Genomic DNA, 17,791 nt, shown 5'->3' with positions numbered 1-17,791 from the left:
TATCACTGCTGCCTGGGCAGATGCAGACAGTGTCGAGTTCCTGCTGGAGAACGGCGCTGATGTCAAAGCTATATCGACGTATCGTGGAAATGCCTTGCAAGCTGCATTTGCGAGCGAAGATAGGCGCACGTTAGAGCTGCTCGTTGATCATGTGTCTGAGATTTTGAAGGGGCCCAAATCTGAAATCGAGGAGGCCGATGCGCATGGGGCCAACGACGCTGAAGCTACTGCACCCGTAGTGAAACAGGCCGCTCAAGAGACTGTGGGAGCAGAAGACGATACTGCAGCGAAAGCGGGCCAGGCTGACGGAGAGAATGTGGAATCAACAAACGATGCCGCACCTGTCCAAGCTGAGCTTGCAGACACGGAGGTCGCAAATGGGCCGACTGAGCCGAGCTCGTCCTCTATTGCCGATGAGAAGTATGTGACAACGCATCAAGTCAACTACGGCTATCCCACGCCCGAGCCACATACCGAGGAACCTAGATATGACTCGAAACCAGAAAGGCAAGAGAGCCCCGGTAACCACCTCGACCACGTACCGCAGCCTCTGAGGGCGGGTTATGGGTCTGCTCCGCCGGGTTATAGCCCCAAGCCTGGTTACACATCACCTCCAGCTACCAATGGCCCACCAGAATCTGCTCCACCGCCGGGCTATGCCAATCCGTCAGGCTACGCATATTCTTTGGGCAGCGGTGCTCCATCTAGCTATCCATCTCCTCCAACACACGTCTCTCACTCTGGATACACCTCACCTCCCGCTCAAGTCTCTCATTCCGCATACGCTTCTCCTCCTACTACCACAACGACCGCTTATCCTTCCCCTCATACGAGCACCCATCAGCCTTCATACACGCCTCCTTCCAACACACCGCCTACCGAAAACCCTCAAATCAGGTACTCCTCTACCCCAACCAGCGACGCCCAACCTGCATATCCATCCCCAGCCGGAAACGGCATACCTTCGAGATACAGAATGTCCTCGGGCCACGGCGCCCCACCCAGCTACGCACCCCTCTCTCGAAAGCCCGTCCCAGGAGCATCTGGCTCCCAAACCGAGCAGTCTGCCGCAGCGAACAACAGCTCCCTCCCCAGCTACACTGCTCAGCCCCCCGGATACCACCAACCCCCGACTGCGTACAGCCGCCAACCTAGCTACGGGAACTTGCAAGCGCAGTCGCAGTCGCAGTCGCAGTCGCAGCCGCAGCCGCAGCCGCAGCCGCAGCCTCCGGCGCCTTACAACCGGCAGTCAAGCTATCAGCTACCACAACAGTCCGGGTACAGTTCACCACCGGTCCCGTCGGCGTACAATGCGTACCCTGGAGCTCGCACGGAGTTGGGAAGTTTTAATCCTCAGACGGCGGCGTATGGAGCGCAGCCTGGATATGAGCGGGAGGGATACGGGTCGCAGGATGGGGGTGTGTGTCGGGGATCGGGGTATCAATGATGCTTTGGTTAGGATTTCATAGAGTTTCTTTTAGCATGTATGTTGCTAGGTGGGAAGACATGGCGGATGAGGTCTGCTTTTCGCCATCATTGTTTCGCATTTACGTTGTATAAAAATATTCTGGAGTTGTCTACTGTGCATACTTTTCGATTGACCATGTGATCTCTTCTTTTATCTTCACTACATCCCTATTTCCATGCCAACTGATAGCCGTCCACTCTCCATGCTTAACGTTCGCGTGAACTTTGGCAGGGAAATTTACTTCCACAAGTAATGGCAGCCCAGTCCAATCCAACAACTCAACTAACTTCTCCGCCGCTACATCACTCCTCCCAACAGCGCACAGATGACAAGAACAACAAGTGGCATCCTCCTACCCCAGCGACAAACCACGCTACACTGCAGCAACCCTCAATCCATCTCAACCAACCCATTCGTTTCTTTTGCACTCCCGCGCACCTCCCTACCTCCCGTTCCCCGGAGTTAGGCCAAGTAAAACCCGGCACACCACGTGAGCCAACGCCTTCCTCCCCTACCACAGTATGTAAGTACATGCCGCTAGATCCTTCGGCCGTAAGGTACCGCTTAACGCCTAACGCGGCCCTGACAGCACCGAATCCGTGGGCTCGGGGAACGTGGGGAGCGCCACGATGTCAGACGTACTGCTGTGCCGGATTCGGGTTGTTGATATTACTGTAAAAATGGACAGAGAGAGGGGCTTTGCATGCGTGCGTGCATGTGGCTTGGTAGTAGTGGTAGGAAGGAAGGAATGTGAAACAAGCGTGGCAGATTTTGCACCACAGTCTTGCTGTGCCGCTGTGTGTGCACTGCGGTAAGGTCGAGTTCCGGGGTAAGGGTAGGCTACTTACTCCGTAGACTTGATCGGACTGGACTGGACGAGTGGCTTGGGCTAGGAGAGACGTTATGTAATACAAGGTCCCCATCCCAGGATTACTGTGTACACAGTACTCCGTACCTGCGACTTGTTGGGCTTGGTGCTCATTGGGTACGGAGAGATAACGGAGAGATGTGTACCAGTACTGTTATGTAGCGATGGTTGTGGCTGGTTAGCGTGCGTATACCGCCCCGTCGCATACCCATGGCGTACCTGAAGGTTGACTTGGCTGTGCAGCGCGTTTGATCTCCGGGGACGTAAGCTGGATGGTGCAACTTTGCCCCAGGATTAGTCGGTAGGATTCTCATTCGTACTGTGTAAACAGGGTGAGTATGGCATTTCTCGGTTTGCCATGGAGAACACGACTCTTGACGCCGTGAATTGAGCGAGAGGGAGAGGTCGAAAAGTCAGAGGACAGGAGAAAACAATACTTGGTACTAAATAGGGGTTGACAAGACCCAGAAGAGAAGCCGAGCAGGCTTTTGCATTGTAGTTCAAATCGAAATGGAGAGTGTCCAGACACAGAACATGCTGCTCGATTTCATAGGCATTTGTACTTGATTCTTGAATCCTTTCCGCGTGGGTGCACGTAACTTCAACACCGGGTTCGGAAGCCTGCCGCGCCGTTGTCAGTATATGCTACCGTCTCTTTGTGTGAGTTTAAAACATACCTTTGAACGCATAGGCGGCAGGGGCGCACCCACAGGCCTCGCAGTATGGCCAGTAGAGAGTAGGTAGTGATCATTGACCTGTCTTCGCGGGACCTGGACCTGAGCCGGGTACATGCGGTGCATAATAGGATAAGGATATGAACAGGTGAGGTGCATTTGAAATACAGCAAATGAAGGTAAGGAAAATATCAAGCCCGGCCAAGAGACCATCGGCGTTGAAGGTACCCCATACGAAGTCACGGCTCACACTCCGCCAATAGAGTGAGATTCAACATCTCCTATACGCATATTGTGTAGAGATGATGTAGAAGGAGTCGCAACTGCGCCTCCGAATGAACACAGGACGTAGCAGGTTCCAGCACCTCAAAGAGAACGGAAGCTCTATCGAGTGTATGGACTCGCCAGTTCAGCATCCGAGAAGTCAGAGTCACACCGCTGAAGACTGCTGAAGACGGGATGCAGATCTAACGAGTCGACTGTTGCCTTGAGAAGTTGAAGCCCGGATCACGCTATGTCTGGTGCACAAAATGATTACATTGACCACGATCCCTCAAGAATTCGAGGAGTATGCGATTTTCGGGGAATCGCTGCCGGGATGCATCTGTCATCTCCCCTGCATGGAGCAGGATCACCATGGGAGGATCCGAGACATGGGGGCCAGGGGTGAGCAAGCGTCGGGAATCACGGAGGCGTTCGTGAGCACTGCTCAATAATCGCGAATGAACAACAGGAGCCAGGTTCTCATGGGCTTCCAGGTATTTGTACGGAACCTTTCTTAACGAAGAACAATTCACGGAACGTCCTGCAAGCGATACGACAAAGGCGTGAACACTCCAGCGAAGTTGTGATTGTCCAGTTGTGCACTGATCAGGATCCTGGAGCGGTGTCGTCATGAGTGAGAGACCGTTTGGGAGGGGTGCTGATCTTACGCTAGAGGCTACGTATGTATTCTGACTCCAACCTCGTATACACAGTACATCGATCGATTGGTTCCCCGGGTCCAGCCACAGGGGCTCTGCGTAGCGAATACTTCCCGCATGCGAACAGTCCTGTGCAGTCGGGGGATTCCTTCCGTTGCACTGCCTGGGACGAAAATACAGATACTGTTGGAACTAACTGGAGGTGATTCCTAAAGGAAGGCAGAGCAGAAGAAACGAACAATCAAGCAATTGAAATGGTGAGAGCGACGCCATTGGATGGGTTCTCTGGTATCGTTTAATCCACTTGCGAGTTAACGGCACCTGCTCCACCTCCCGCACGGGAGGAATTGCTTCCCAAGATGAGCCAACATCTTGGATGCACGACTGGGGTCGCCCCTGGTCAGATTGGATTGCTGTGGTGCATGTGTGCACGTGCGAGCGACTTCATCAATGTCCAGCTTCAGGGCGATTCTCCTCCTGTGAAGTAGCCGGCGGAAATGATACAGGGTGTGACATGCTGAGTTTTGTCGAGATGGTAAGGGCGTGCCATCAACCGAGATATGACGTCCATTGATCGAGTGCAGTCAAATTCGCTCAGCAAATTCTCCCTGGATGCTCGTCATGGCGACCGGTTGGGAGCTTGGAACACTCGACAACGGCTCGAGTCTGTTTCCTTCTCAGTGTGAGGACGGTACGTGCAGATTGATCGTTCCGCCTGTATCCGCTAAAGGTACTCGTATGCGCATGTTCCATCTGCTGTCAGTACCACGAGCAATGAACTGTTCTTTGTCAACAAACAGCAACGCCACAAAGCTAGACCGCCAGTTAACAGTTCCTAAGCCCTACAGACACTGTAAGGCCGTCTATAGCAGCCTACAATATGAACGACAGCGACTGCGAGTGCCATATGTAGACACGATTGACTGGCGAGCGTGAGCAATCCGCAAATGACCTGGCATAGGGATGGGTATTTGGAATCAACTGAGCCACCTTGGCGCAGAGCGAAATGGGAAGAAACCGCACGAAGGCCCAAAATCCCAAGTCCAAACGGGCAATAGTCGAATTGCTGTGCCATACCCCAGCGTCGGCCGATGTCGATGGTGCGGGAAGATCGGACACTCCGTGAACGGGTTGCACGAGCCGTTGGTGACTAAACAGAACCTCGGCGTGATATGATTCCAATCTGACTTGGCACTACGTGCCTGATGGTATTCGACACCGATCATCGTCGTCGTGATTAGTAGAAGTGGAGACGGCTGTGCTGGGAACTGGCAAAGGCGAGGGCGGTTTTTGAAGGGCGTTAACGCCGCTAACAGCGGGCGGACGACTTGTGCCCCGGAAGCATGGCGAAGGGAAGGGCGGAAAGGGATCGCATGCTCACACCGACCAAAAATGCTGGCGAAGTGAAGAAGTTAGCGGAAGCATCCCATGCAAAGAGCGGTGATGCCGAGTGAGAGCGGAGGGCGCGCTAGTCCCGATATGAATCACCAGCCACGCGATGACGTCGGAACGACTAGGGCCCGAGACGGGCCGCGACTAAAGCCACACATGGTTATATGCACTCCACGCTATCACGTTCTGAATCACCGCCCCCAACGAGTCAAATCTATTGCTTGATCAGGAGATCAAGGATCCTGGGCATAGTGGGACAATACGGGCACAAGGCAGACTTGGAGATATCAAAAATGTTTCATCATCCAGAGGTGAGCTACGGTCGAACCCGTTTTCTTGAAGTCTATAGTTACACTCAAGGAACAGAAGAAGAAAAGGGAGGAAGAAAACAAAGTCATGAGAACATATCCCGGAGACTCCTTGCAATGACCCTAGGTGCCCGTAATCAATGTCATCTGCGGTTCGCACCGCGGTGATTTATAAGCCAAGCGCCATCCCAAGTCATGTCTTCGTGTGCGTATCCCAATCGTCGCAAACCCAACCGTGCAAACAAAGCCGTGCCGTGCTGAGAATTCCGTCTAACCCTCCGGCGCCATGAGAAGAAATGCCGCATATATCCCGCTTGTGATGCCATAAACAACTTCGTGACTGTCGAGTCGAAGAATAATACAGTGCCCGATTACGAACATTTGGTAAGCACAATGAGCGTCCAGTGTAGTCGCCATCGCGTTTCCGGGGTCCAAAGGTTCGAAGATGGCTGACCTTCCGAATTGAAATTCATCGGGGCTATCATTGATAGTGGGGTGGGTGCGCGCCGCTGGCATAACCCGAGTCCGGAAGGACTCCGGCGTAGTATCCAGGCTCAGGTCGAGAGCTGCTGTGGCTTGAGCATGCGTATCCGACGAGGACAGTCTTCTCTTGAACAATATGGCCGCGTTGTCCGTAGGCCGAGCATGGATCGATCGAGTGCTTGTAGTAGAGACACCGGCACACGGAGTAACGTTCGACGACTTGATAGCACATCTTGGCGTAGGGAATGTGACTTGGATGACGGGAGGTATGGCGCTGAGCGAAGGATTGATGTATGAGAGACGTCCGAGCTGCGAAAGGAGACGGAGGAAGGTGATGTGAGCTTTGAGTGAAAGTTGATGCTTAAGCTTGAAGGGTGAAACTATGGATCTGGGAGGGTAAGAACCCAGAATATATAGCTCTTAGAAATATGGGGAGACAATAGAAATGAGAAGAGAGTAGAGACGCCCATTGACAGAAGAGTATGCTGTGTGCATGCTGCACGTCGTCAGGCAACGGAGATCAAAGTGTAGGAGTAGTGTACAGTCAGCACGGATAGCTGCGATGTTGGGGCAGAAGGGATGTGAACTAGCACAGCCATCATGGGTGCTAGTACGCAGGTAGTGAGAGTGGGTAGGCGCGATGGGAGCGATCCCATTCGGTGGCGCCAGGGTGTTTGGAGGCTCCTTCAGCTGGATCGCCTTTGCTCACTCCTGTCGATGGAGATCTCATTGGTTGGCGTAACCTTTGCCCAGGAGCATCAACAACAACGGCGCGCGCGGGCTGTTCGCGTACGCAAGAGCGCAATTACTTTTTGGTGACGCCCGTAGAAGCCTGCAGCGATGGGGCAGAACCTAGCAATGGGCGCTGGGTGTCGAGTCTCGCAGCTACCCTACCCATGGCCCCATCGTCATGTCATACCTACGGATACAGAGCCTATTGCGATCTCAGTGAGAGCCCCCCTGGTCGGATCTGACAGCAGTGAGCTGGGCAGTCGGGGGGTCAGCCAGGGCTTCGGAATGGAGTGTGGCTGCTTGCTGTCGTGCACGTAGCAGACTAGTGGTAAGGGAAAGCAGTGAGATGACGGTATTGGGACTCTCGAATCTGTATTATGATCATGGTTGTGCTGCTATACATGAACAATGCTTTCGAAGCTGCCGTTGATGTTGTTGTCCCTCTTGCGGGCGTACTGGTGTGAGTCTGCAGGCGGAGCGTAGTGGGCGGGAGTCAGATATGGCAAGTAGCCGGACCGGACCCGAGACATTCTGCGGCAAGAGGTCACGGTGCCGTAATAGCTGGGGAAGGGTGTGGATGGTGTTGAAACATGGCCTGGAGTGCAAGCAGCCGGCCCCAAGAGAAACGGTCCCAGGGGTTTCCAGAGGTTTGGGGCCAGTTCGGGTAACGTGACTCGCTTAGAGACGGGTGCCGAGATCCATATAGCCTCGGTTTCCCTAATTTTGGCTAGGCGCAACTCGTACACCATCTTGAAAGCAGCAATCATTATTTTAGTCATCTCGAGCGGTAGACCAGAGGCTGCTGCCTTCTCTTACGCATCCTGAGATTGATCGCAAAGAGACGGGGAGTCAGATGGTCCATGATTCACCACTGGCCACGCGTAAATCGAACAATGAGGTCATATGGAGCGCGGAAGTAGGCGAAGCTGCCGGGCAGTCAGTCCCAGCAGAATTGGGAATATGGTGTTGATATGTTTGGCGCATCTAGTCCATTTCATTCCAGGCTCCACTGCTGTTCCTGGTGCCTCCCCGCTGACGAGCTGATGAGCTTGGAATTCTCTCCAGCTTGGAGCTCTTCATTGGCTTCACACACGCCAACTATGTTCATGTTCATTTCCATTATCACACACTGCCTCATGAGGAGGGACACTTGATTTTGGCGCAAGGCGCGGTTCCGTAGAATTACTCGGACTGCAGGTCCATCTACTGTGTATGTATCTCCGGTTCCCTGCGCCTCACTGTTGGCATGTACACAGTAGGTACGGAGATAAGCTGACCACCATTTCCTCCATCATCTGCAGCCCTATGCACCCTCCCGGTTCGGGTCCCACGTGTCGTGGTTGTGCAGTGTCTCACAATTTCCCCCGACCATCCATCTACACCGCGTATACATGAAGTCCTCCCCCCAACATCACTCATCATTGCCGTACCTATCGATTGCTTCATACGGCCCTCAACGACGAGCAGGTCGCCTATCTGGTCGTTTCAAGATCATCCATCTTACGTCGGCGCTGTTCAACTGAGGCCCTTTTTCCGCCCCCAGAGGTCCTTTTCGGCGGCGCAAACGGGAGATTGCTAAGGCAGAATTCTCAGAGTCTATACATAAACTGCTCGAGGAAGTCTTGTGGTCTGCCTTTGTCGCTGATTTTGTATTTTTGTCTTTACATCTACGCAGCATACGGACCTGAGTGGGACAACCTTGGACAAATTGTTCGCCTACTCCGAGTGTTGAGCCCGACCCCAAACATTCGAGAATCACCCCGGCGAGAGTCCATCTGTCGGATGATGGCTCTGGCATGCACAGCTCCTTGGGGTGTAGATGCAGTCGGTTCTGTGTCACGCGATTCAAAGGAAACCTTCGGAAGTATGAGAGATCATAGAAGAGGCAGAGATGCACTCACACATGGTCAGACAACGACACGCGATTGTGGGACGGGAGGAAGAAGCATCGAGAACAGATACAATGTTGGATGTATCCTCTATTTCTACTCATAACTGTTCATTACAAACTCCGGCTCAATGTGGTATCATGCCAGAGAACGCCCAACCGATGGCAACCCCCAACTCCGAACGTATCAAAAACGATTGTACCTCTCCAATATAACAAACAACACCTCCCAAAGAAAATGCAGCCGTTATAGGTAAGCAACGGTGCAAAGGGCGATAACAGCCATGACCCAGTATCCAGAGTATACTCGCAATCCTTGTGCGGCGTCGTCTGTGCCTCCTGGCGCGGTTGTGCCGTTAGGGAGAGTTCCATTAATGACAATGGATTTGGTTCCGTTCACGGTCGAAACCGTGACGAGGCTCTTGTTCAGCTGGTTATAATCGCCGCTCCCGATCAAGGATTGCAGGTACTGCTGATCGTCGTTCTCGTCGCAGCCGCAGACCGACCACTCCTGGCACAAGCACACAACAGGCAGGGTCTCGTTCAATCTTGCAGTCTCGTTGTAGAACTGGTAGGGGAGGTTGTAGTAGTACGGATAGACGCTGTACAGCCAGAGTCCAGGGAAGATGAGTAATGCAGCACCGACCCCGAGAAGGGCTGCGGGAAGTAGTCCTCTCGGTGTCTTTGATCCGGCGGAATAGGGTACTGCGGCACCTCCTCCGTAATATCTCCCGCCTCCGTAGCTGCGAGCCGCTCCCGAACCGAACTTCGTCGAACCGCCCGAGAAGGAATTAGGAGCCGTTCGAGCAGGGGATCCGCCTATCAAAGAATTAGCCATCTATGATTTACGTTACAGTGTATAGCTGTTTACCTCCGCCTCCACCTCTCCCGCCGCCACCTCCACCTCCACCTCCACCTCCGCCTCCGCCTCTACCACCGCCGCCCCCTCCTCCTCCACCGCCTCCTCCTCCTTTACGCTTCTCCAAGGCATGATCGGGTGATAGAACGTCCCGACGAGGTACAAGGGCCGGGGCAGGCAGCGCATCGTCGACCCGGTTTACTTCAGGTATGGAGACAGCATTGACTGCGGATGCTGTGAGCGCGAGGTAGGTCAGAAGGTGTGTAACCCTCATGGTGGTGCGAAGCGGGAGAAAGCCAGTCGGGGAATATGTCGCGCGTAGTAGTATGGATAGCAATCGATAAGTGAATGGCACACAAAGCCTGTAGCGTGTGTGCGACTAGCCGTTCGGTGAGAAATGTTTGCTAGAACTAGACGTGGCGATGGGTTGGTGTCATTTAAATATGTAGGTATGACAAGCAGCTTGCACCCAACAAAGTGACCGGTTCAAGGAACAAAGTCAGCCGCAGGTCCGCCTCTCACTGCCACCTTTCATAGATAGAGCGAAGTGGCTGGTGGACTTTAGCTGCACACCGGTCACTATTGGGCGAATCACCGTTGCGGAAAAAGGGGGCAGTGCTCGTCTTGGGAAAATGACAAATTAGCAAGCTACCAGTACAGTAAATACTTGTGAAGCTCGGCATTCGGACAATCGTATAACATACCCATTTCATCATGCATCGGTTGCGAGGGTGACTTTCGATCCAACTTTGAGAGACATGACTTCATCGCGCTCGGCAACCGTGGCGATCATGAAGATCTGCAGCTCCGTTCTGCAGGACCGAGAGAAACAAGTTCAAAGACTTAAAAGTGACGACACCCGCGGTCCTCAGCACATTGCAGAGAAACAAAAGAACGTGCGGACAATCGTGTGAGCTGGCCTCTCTTGTTTTCTTTCAAGATGGATGTCACCAGCCGTGGATTGATATTATTATGAACGGAGTGTGCAAGCAAACGGCATCGGTATGTATCAGCCGCTTTGCAAACAATATACCACCCGTTCAGCACTCAAAGAACATGCCATACAGCGAGTGCAGCCAGGGACCAGTCCTTCATTCTTCGAACAAAGTAAACTTGAGGGTATCTTTGATTTCGCATAGTTAACCGAGGTTCGCTGTTGATACTCCTTACGCACGTAAGACTCAAAGAGGTCCAACGGCTTTGCGAACATTGCCTCATCCTCCTTTTCCAATCCCCTGACAGCCTTAACGGGTCTCCTCCCCGCGACCGGAAAGGCGGGACTGCAACCCCAACTCTCTATCATGGTATGCGCATATACCACGGTGGAAGCAGCGTGCGTGTTGTGATCGTGGAGGTCATTTGCACTCTTGGTTTGCATAGCATCCGACGGAGGAAAGAGTCGCCGGTTGATCGTTCAAGGCGACAGCAAGGCCGACACGGAAAATGGAGAGGGTGACAATCCTTTGTTGACCCCTATCCCGCGTTCACCGGTCATGGAGGAGAGCCTTGGCTAAGTGCCTCCGTCCGGGGCAGCAGGCGCAGCAGGCCCTCCGCCGTCCGAAACAGTCTGCACTTTTCTATATTCTCTCTCAAGCGCCTGCTGCATTTCGAATTCGGCTTGTCGTTCGCGTTTGAGGCGTTGTTGCTCGTAGTCACGGATAACCCCGGCGTGCATTGCCTGGAGACTGTTAGTAGCCGCAACGGGAGCCATGCGAAGTCAAACTTACAGCTTTCTCTGCGCGCTGCGCATAGTGCACGAAAATCACAATGCCAACTGCGCCCAGCGATGTCGCCGCTAGTGTGATTTTCGATGCGCGGGACATGGTCGGGGTAGTAAACGAATGTAAAGTCGACTGAGTGCTGCAAAGCGTCCCGGAGGAGATTTGTCGAATTGAGTACTTAGAAGCTTGGACCTTATTGCCAAGCCTTACCGCGACCTGACTACTGCCCACCTTCTAACACCACATAGGCACAGACGTACATCCGTACCGTTGATTAGTACCCTCATAATGGTGAGCTGTCCTGTCGTAGAGGATTAAGGCGATATGCTGACCTGCCCCAGTCTGCCCAGAACTCCGCCGGCATACAGACTCTCCTCGATGTACGGATCTCATATACGAGTAGGCGCAACATGTAGCTTACACTATGAATAGGCGGAACGCGAGGCGCAGAAGATTGTTCAGAAAGGTATTGGATTCTTTCGTATGGGCCGAGTGAACTATATGCTAATACCCTATAGCCAGAGAATGTGCGTAGCCCGGCGAACTCCACCCCGACTTCCCATCTGACAATGCTTCTAAGATCGCACAAAACGAGTCAAAGATGCACGAAGTGAGGCGCAGAAGGAGATAGAAGAATATCGGAAGCAGAAGGAAGAGGAGTTCAAGAAGTTTGAGAAGGAGGTATGGGACCAGGAATTTATCATTACTACGAGGACGGATGTTGACCGGCTTCTAGCACAGTTCAGGAAACAAGAAGGCGGAGGAGGATGCGAACAAGGAGACTGAGGCAAAGATCAAGGAGATTGAAGAGATAGGCAAGAAGTCGAGCAGCAAGGTCGTCGAACAGCTACTTGCTGCGGTCACAAACGTCAAGGCGGAACCCATAAAGCCACAGTGATGATCTGTGAGCTTGCGCTGGAGTCCTTTATATGCCGGTTGGATACCGAGAGTCAAAACGCCAGCCTCTTGAGCTCGGCAGAATGAGCGGGCTTCTTGGGGCCCATCCCTTGAAGGTAGTGTGAAGCTGATGGATTAGAAGAACACCATAACGTCCTTCCTAGAGTCCATACAACGCCACACTGTTCATGTGTGCCATATATGCCTCTCAGTATCCCAATCCGAGTCTCCTGAACCTCTTCATATTAGACTTCTCCGTCGGTGTTAACCCTGCAAGCTCTCACATTTGATTGGAAGAGGTCTGGCACAATAATGACATCAGGCGGTGCTGCGAACATTCGAAGCATCGACATGGTTATTCTGAATGCCAGAGGATGCCTAGTTCTTCGAAGTGTTGCTCTACTGCCTCTTTTCACATTCGACTGAACACACCTGTGCATGAAACTGCTATCCGGGTGACGGTGCTAAGTACCCTTGTCTTTCGTTACGTCATCGTCGGCATTAGCCAGTTTGCTGCCCCCCCGCGAAACGGTCCCTCGACAGTTCCAACTCGAACGCGACACTAATAAATCTCTCATCATGATCATATGCTTTCCACTAAATGATACGCCCACCAATACGAGCGACTTGTCGCTTGCGCTACACATATCCGCGCTTTTTCGGCACCGGCCGATTGCTGCTGAAGGATCCTCGACTTCAGGACTTTGGGCGAGTGTTAGAAGATGAATACGCGGTTATACGCGAGAATTATGGTACGCTTGGTGCTTTCAATGGGGCTTCGCAGCAGCTAATTCCAATCAGAAACTCCTGTACGTTTCCGAAAACGTCTTCTTCTCGACCCTGTCTGACAATTTGTCGCACAGAAACATAGTATCGTTCTCGCACATGGCCTCCTCGGGTTCGACGAATTACGACTAGCGGGACCAGTCTTCCCCGGCTTGCAATATTGGCGTGGCATAACAGATGCACTGGCAAAGAAGGGTATCGATGTTATTGTAGCAGCTGTACCGCCGTCCGGCTCTATTGAGCGGAGGGCGGAGAGGCTGTGTGAAAGAGTCGCGCAAAGGGCGAATGGGAAACAAGTCAATATTATTGCACACAGCATGGGGTAAGGACAAGAGCGAACGTCTGCTTATATACGCGTGACTGAGAACATCCAGGGGACTTGATGCTCGATATATGATCAGTCGCCTAAGACCCACAGAGTTCAAAGTGCTATCCTTGACAACGGTGGCCACTCCGCATCACGGCTCTGCTTTTGCGGATTATGTGTTTGACAGGATTGGACCGAGCCGGATTAAAGTCCTCTACAACGTACTGGGGCAATTTGGGTTCGAGACTGGCGCATTTTCACAGCTGACAAGGGAGTATATGCAAGGGACCTTCAACCCGAAAACACCTGACGTGGAGGACATCAAGTGCGTTGATATCTCATAGTTCGCTTCCATTCTCTGACGAATGTTCAGATATTACTCCTACGGGGCATCCCTTGAGCCGTCCTCCCTGTCAATCTTTGGACCATCCCACAAAATCATCAAGCGCATCGAAGGGGGTCTGAACGATGGGCTGGTCAGGTAAGCGCTATTTGACGAGGGGTTAAGTCACTTGCTTAGGCATGCAGTGTGCAATCAAGTCAATGGGGCGAGTACCAGGGGACTCTGCTTGGAGTGAGCCATCTCGACCTCATTAACTGGACAAATCGTCTGAAATGGTGGATCTGGAGCCTTACTGGAGGCAAGAAGAAGTATGGGGAGGCGTTTCACAGTCCCCACCAAGTCCAAGTCTAACAGCAAAGCAGTTTCAACGCCATTGCATTCTACTTGGATATTTGCGGTATGTGTCGCCCAGGTATAATCAAGGCTTGGAGCGCACTGACACGAGCGCATGCATAGATATGCTGGCAAAGAAGAACCTGTAGCACGTCGGCCGGATATGACGACGACGATAAGGAAGGACGTTTCAGACCTGATTGTTTTGGGCGCTGAAAGTCTCAAGGCTGACGTACCACGACCGAATTATGCGCCGAGTCATACAAATACACGTTAACGAGAGAGCTTCAGCTGAAACGGGTGTAATTCCGAAAGTGATACGGGCTGTGGTGTAGAATAGGGGTCGGCGGGAACGGGATTATTATACCGCTGTGGCTGAGTTGTGGCATGCACGTTGTTGGGCTCATGGCAGGGTCTCTGCAACCGCGAAGAACAGCGTTGTGCACTTGGCCAACTAGATGAGAATTGTAGATTTAGTCCAAGAAAGTGTGGTCTGCTTCGGAGTGTAGAGTTGACGTCGGGTTCGAATTCGCGCTCTCAGGTGACCTGGCTAACTGTTCGCGTCCACAGGTGGGTAGCACCTTCTGAGCTCCAATCCTGGAGATACCCCTCCAACAACCCCACGACATCCCTCTCTCGCACCATTGACACGCGTCTTGCGGCTGTGCTGGCACTTTTCTCCACTGCGGAGAGCCAAGCTTCAGAAAACGAACAAGCCAGCTTCGAATGCGACTGACGTCCGACTGGTATTTCTATTGAGATTTCTCATGACATGCTCCGCGTGGTTTAAATAACCTTTCTCTCCACTCGCTCGCCCCCGCGCGAAACCATACGGTGACCACGGACCAGCCATGCTCGTGTCAATTAGCCTAGAGCACCCTCACACACACTATACAAACCTAGACATTATCAATGGAAGGGTCACACTACGGGTTACGAGTCCCAGCACGGTGTCGAACATCGTCGTGAAGCTGGAAGGAGAATCGCGGACGAGGCTGCTCGCTCCAGTTAGACCCGAGAGACCTGACAAGCAGAGACCGGTGTTGGAAGTGCACAAGGTGCGTTCGGAAAGGCAGAATACCCATGAGGCATCAACCTGACTTGAGGGAGATTCTCTATAAGCTTCAAAACCTATGGCCTCCGGACCAGCGGCCTGAAGATGCATCCGTGAGCTCCAAGGCTTCGCACGTCATCGAAGCCGGCCAATATGAATATCCATTCTCGTTCAAATTGCCCCTGAACAACGCTTGCCAGCAGACTAATAACCTTGCGACAAACTGTATGTATGTTCAGCCTTCCAGCGTTGCACATCTAATTAGCTTGCAGTAAACTTCAGCGGCATGGCGCTCGAGTTTGCACGCACGGCCACGCACCACGTCAAGCAGACCCTCCCTCCCTCCCTCAATGGCTTCCCCGGAGAAGCTGAGATTCGATACTACGTGAAGGTTACCGTCAATCGACCCTCACTCCTCAAAGAGAATCCACGAGCGATAGCGAACTTCACGTTCCTACCCATTGAGCCTCCTAGGCCGGCACAGTCAGATGGAGAGGCATATGCAAGAAGGCAACACCAATTCCTAGAAGTTGCAGCAAGTGCACCGGCAGCCAAGAAGAAGAGTTTCTTCGACTTTGATCGAAAGTCGTCAACATCCAACCTACCTTCGCCGACGTCCCCCCTGCCCGGCGGCACCACGCCGCGATTCACAGTGGATGTGAGGTTACCAAATCCGGCTATTCTGACTTGTGCGCGGAATATACCCTTGCGAATCCTAGTGAAGAATATGAGTGGCCGGGAGAAGAATGTATATCTGCAGATGCTGCAGATTGAACTCATTGGCTATACAAAAGTGCGGGCACACGAAGTTCAGCGAACGGAGTCTAACAGCTGGATAATTGCTAGCTTCAGTAATATGGCCATCCCAATAGGCTCCCCAAATGACGCAGTCGGAACCGAGACGCCAATCAACCCGGAGTACTGGTCCGACAGCCCTCTCCCCAACACAGTTGCTCCAACGTTCAACACATGCAACATCTCCCGCTTCTATGAACTCGAGGTGCGCGTGGGTTTGGGTTACGGGTCATACAAGCATGGAGAGGATCAACTTGTGGTTCTACCCCTGAGGCTGCCCGTCAAGGTGTATTCTGGCATTGCTCCGCCCAAAGCACTCCTCGATGCCACATTATCAGCACAAGCTGGGAAAATCAAACCCAGTGCTCCTCCAGCCCTCGCACCCCCTCCAGAACCAATGCCACCCGTTACGCCGGTCGATCATGCAGGTTTCTCGGGGCCAAATGCGCTCCCGCCTGTCCAAGGCGCGCCTCCTAGCCCTGCGCCTTTGGGCGTACAACCTCCGTACGATGATGCTCCTCCGAGCTACGAGGAGGTGGTTGGGGAGGACCTGCCTCCCGTTGATGGCTACAGAGGGAACTACCAGCCGCCGCCAGTACCGGAGGGAGCCCCTCGGTTTTCGGATGAGAGGAGGCGATAAATCAGAGTGGAGTACTGTCTAGCGGGCACAGGCGAGATCCCGCTGTATCATATGTGACTCTGGCCGACGCATTCACTTTTGGTTTTACGTTGGGGTTTGCAGGGGGAAAGAGTGCCGCTATCCAATAGTATCACCGGGATCCCAACGTATAGCTACGCTCCAAATCCAGAGAAGAAAGGATTGCGCATGGCCCTCTAAAAAGTCAGGATGAAACTACGAACTGGAGCGACGCACCCAGCAATAGAGGGCAAACACCCACGAGGAAAACACGCGAATATGATGACGAGATGCTGCCGCGACATCCTCTGTCATGGAGAGGAATGAGAAGATTCGAAAGTTGGCAAACAGACTATCGGAGAAGTGTCTTTTCACCGCACTGGGGAAGGGACTAGGTATTGCCAGAGAACTTGGGCTAGTGTGATCAAAAGAATCGGAAAGAACTCCATCGCAATCGTCTCTGGACGATACAAACAACCTCCTCGAGTTCACAAGACGCCCAATGCGGGGTTATCAAGGAGGGAACACCAGCACGCTCATATGCACCCGGCATGCATCATTGCTCTCCCCTCGCACCACGGTCGGGCTTCAACGCAGCCAGCCCTCCTCCAAAGCCCAAGCGCTCAGTATCTCTCAACGGCGGCGGGGTGAGGGTGCGGGATTTTACGCGCTCTGTGTGCAGATGCCAAGTGTTTGCGGGGCAAGTTGTAACGTCGCGTGGTGGCGATTGCTCGTGTGGGTTGTGATTCCTGTGGTGCCTGTACCTGTGGGATTGGGAGACTGGATGGGACGCGATGCACACGTGTTTCGACAAGTTGATGTGCGCGAAGGACGTATCTCACAAGAGCACCGTGACTTTGATGTTAACATAGCAGAGTAGAATGCCTACCGAGCGTTCCCCAGGCGGATTTAATTTTTGCATGTTTTTGGTGTTGAAGTGCAAGGATTCTTGAAACACGCGTCGCAGCCAAACAACCGAGCAATAACAACCGTCTGTTTGTTTATATCCGATTCATGTTTCGTTCTGTCTGACGTCCAGACGCGTCCAGAGTCGTCCACACGCGACGGTTTGCATACCCTTGGCACCTCTCACCGACATTTGCAGCACCCTGTCCAGCACCGCCCAGCCACCTTAGGTTCGGCACCTGCAGCATCACACCTGCGCTACTGCGCCAGATTCGAAGTTGTTGAGTCGATGCATTCACCCGATAGGCCAGCCTCGTCGAAACGTTTCAAGGCCTGACTCGGGATCCCGCCCCGCCCAAGAACAGACCATTCAACACGTCGATATATCTATACACGTCTCGCGCCCCCCTTCAACTC

General features: G+C 53.0%; 7 protein-coding genes across 7 annotated transcripts; 3 read left to right on the top strand and 4 right to left on the bottom strand.

Annotated features, from left to right (window-relative positions):
• Positions 1–2,598: 2,598 nt before the first annotated feature.
• EI97DRAFT_304439 (uncharacterized protein) lies at positions 2,599–3,381 on the bottom strand. The gene is made up of 2 exons (XM_033794552.1): positions 3,014–3,381; positions 2,599–2,957 (listed from the first exon to the last, which is right to left on the bottom strand). Exons 1-2 carry the CDS (start codon positions 3,221–3,223, stop codon positions 2,631–2,633), a joined length of 537 nt encoding a protein of 178 aa, XP_033654497.1. The 5' UTR covers positions 3,224–3,381; the 3' UTR covers positions 2,599–2,630.
• A 2,733-nt stretch (positions 3,382–6,114) lies between these two features.
• EI97DRAFT_449758 (uncharacterized protein) lies at positions 6,115–6,348 on the bottom strand (the record flags this gene model as incomplete). The annotated part of the gene is made up of 1 exon (XM_033800237.1): positions 6,115–6,348. One exon carries the CDS (start codon positions 6,346–6,348, stop codon positions 6,115–6,117), a length of 234 nt encoding a protein of 77 aa, XP_033654496.1.
• A 2,466-nt stretch (positions 6,349–8,814) lies between these two features.
• On the bottom strand, positions 8,815–10,208 carry EI97DRAFT_304270 (uncharacterized protein). Its single transcript, XM_033794550.1, has 2 exons — positions 9,608–10,208; positions 8,815–9,555 (listed from the first exon to the last, which is right to left on the bottom strand). Exons 1-2 carry the CDS (start codon positions 9,867–9,869, stop codon positions 8,984–8,986), a joined length of 834 nt encoding a protein of 277 aa, XP_033654495.1. The 5' UTR covers positions 9,870–10,208; the 3' UTR covers positions 8,815–8,983.
• A 921-nt stretch (positions 10,209–11,129) lies between these two features.
• EI97DRAFT_364816 (uncharacterized protein) lies at positions 11,130–11,418 on the bottom strand (the record flags this gene model as incomplete). Its single annotated transcript, XM_033795013.1, has 2 exons — positions 11,130–11,273; positions 11,323–11,418. Coding segments are annotated over 2 exons (240 nt in total), but the record flags the coding sequence as incomplete, so codon positions are not given.
• Positions 11,419–11,604: 186 nt separating this feature from the next.
• Positions 11,605–12,214, top strand: EI97DRAFT_441731 (V-type ATPase; the record flags this gene model as incomplete). The annotated part of the gene is made up of 6 exons (XM_033799714.1): positions 11,605–11,607; positions 11,658–11,696; positions 11,749–11,782; positions 11,835–11,843; positions 11,897–11,997; positions 12,053–12,214. 6 exons carry the CDS (start codon positions 11,605–11,607, stop codon positions 12,212–12,214), a joined length of 348 nt encoding a protein of 115 aa, XP_033654493.1.
• Positions 12,215–12,814: 600 nt separating this feature from the next.
• On the top strand, positions 12,815–14,486 carry EI97DRAFT_493537 (alpha/beta-hydrolase; the record flags this gene model as incomplete). The annotated part of the gene is made up of 7 exons (XM_033802364.1): positions 12,815–12,946; positions 13,077–13,321; positions 13,374–13,631; positions 13,680–13,787; positions 13,835–13,957; positions 14,012–14,046; positions 14,106–14,486. 7 exons carry the CDS (start codon positions 12,815–12,817, stop codon positions 14,129–14,131), a joined length of 927 nt encoding a protein of 308 aa, XP_033654492.1. The 3' UTR covers positions 14,132–14,486.
• Positions 14,487–14,558: 72 nt separating this feature from the next.
• Positions 14,559–16,721, top strand: EI97DRAFT_304073 (uncharacterized protein). Its single transcript, XM_033794549.1, has 3 exons — positions 14,559–15,040; positions 15,093–15,261; positions 15,309–16,721. Exons 1-3 carry the CDS (start codon positions 14,834–14,836, stop codon positions 16,469–16,471), a joined length of 1,539 nt encoding a protein of 512 aa, XP_033654491.1. The 5' UTR covers positions 14,559–14,833; the 3' UTR covers positions 16,472–16,721.
• Positions 16,722–17,791: the final 1,070 nt, after the last annotated feature.

Source organism: Westerdykella ornata, assembly GCF_010094085.1.
Source record: "Westerdykella ornata strain CBS 379.55 unplaced genomic scaffold EI97scaffold_8, whole genome shotgun sequence".
NCBI lineage: Eukaryota > Fungi > Ascomycota > Dothideomycetes > Pleosporales > Sporormiaceae > Westerdykella > Westerdykella ornata.
This window is presented reverse-complemented; position numbering and strand designations above follow the sequence as displayed.

What these genes read in the sequence shown, in the direction of transcription:
- EI97DRAFT_304439 (XM_033794552.1), bottom strand. Translation starts at nt 3,223, where the DNA reads ATGGTCTCTTGGCCGGGCTTGATATTTTCCTTACCTTCATTTGCTGTA. An exon ending in TGCCGCCTATGCGTTCAAAG is followed by an intron (nt 2,958 to 3,013) that starts GTATGTTTTAAA and finishes ACGGCGCGGCAG; the next exon opens with GCTTCCGAACCCGGTGTTGA.
- EI97DRAFT_304073 (XM_033794549.1), top strand. Translation starts at nt 14,834, where the DNA reads ATGCTCGTGTCAATTAGCCTAGAGCACCCTCACACACACTATACAAAC. An exon ending in CGGTGTTGGAAGTGCACAAG is followed by an intron (nt 15,041 to 15,092) that starts GTGCGTTCGGAA and finishes GACTTGAGGGAG; the next exon opens with ATTCTCTATAAGCTTCAAAA. An exon ending in TAATAACCTTGCGACAAACT is followed by an intron (nt 15,262 to 15,308) that starts GTATGTATGTTC and finishes ATTAGCTTGCAG; the next exon opens with TAAACTTCAGCGGCATGGCG.
- EI97DRAFT_304270 (XM_033794550.1), bottom strand. Translation starts at nt 9,869, where the DNA reads ATGAGGGTTACACACCTTCTGACCTACCTCGCGCTCACAGCATCCGCA. An exon ending in CGGGAGAGGTGGAGGCGGAG is followed by an intron (nt 9,556 to 9,607) that starts GTAAACAGCTAT and finishes ATTCTTTGATAG; the next exon opens with GCGGATCCCCTGCTCGAACG.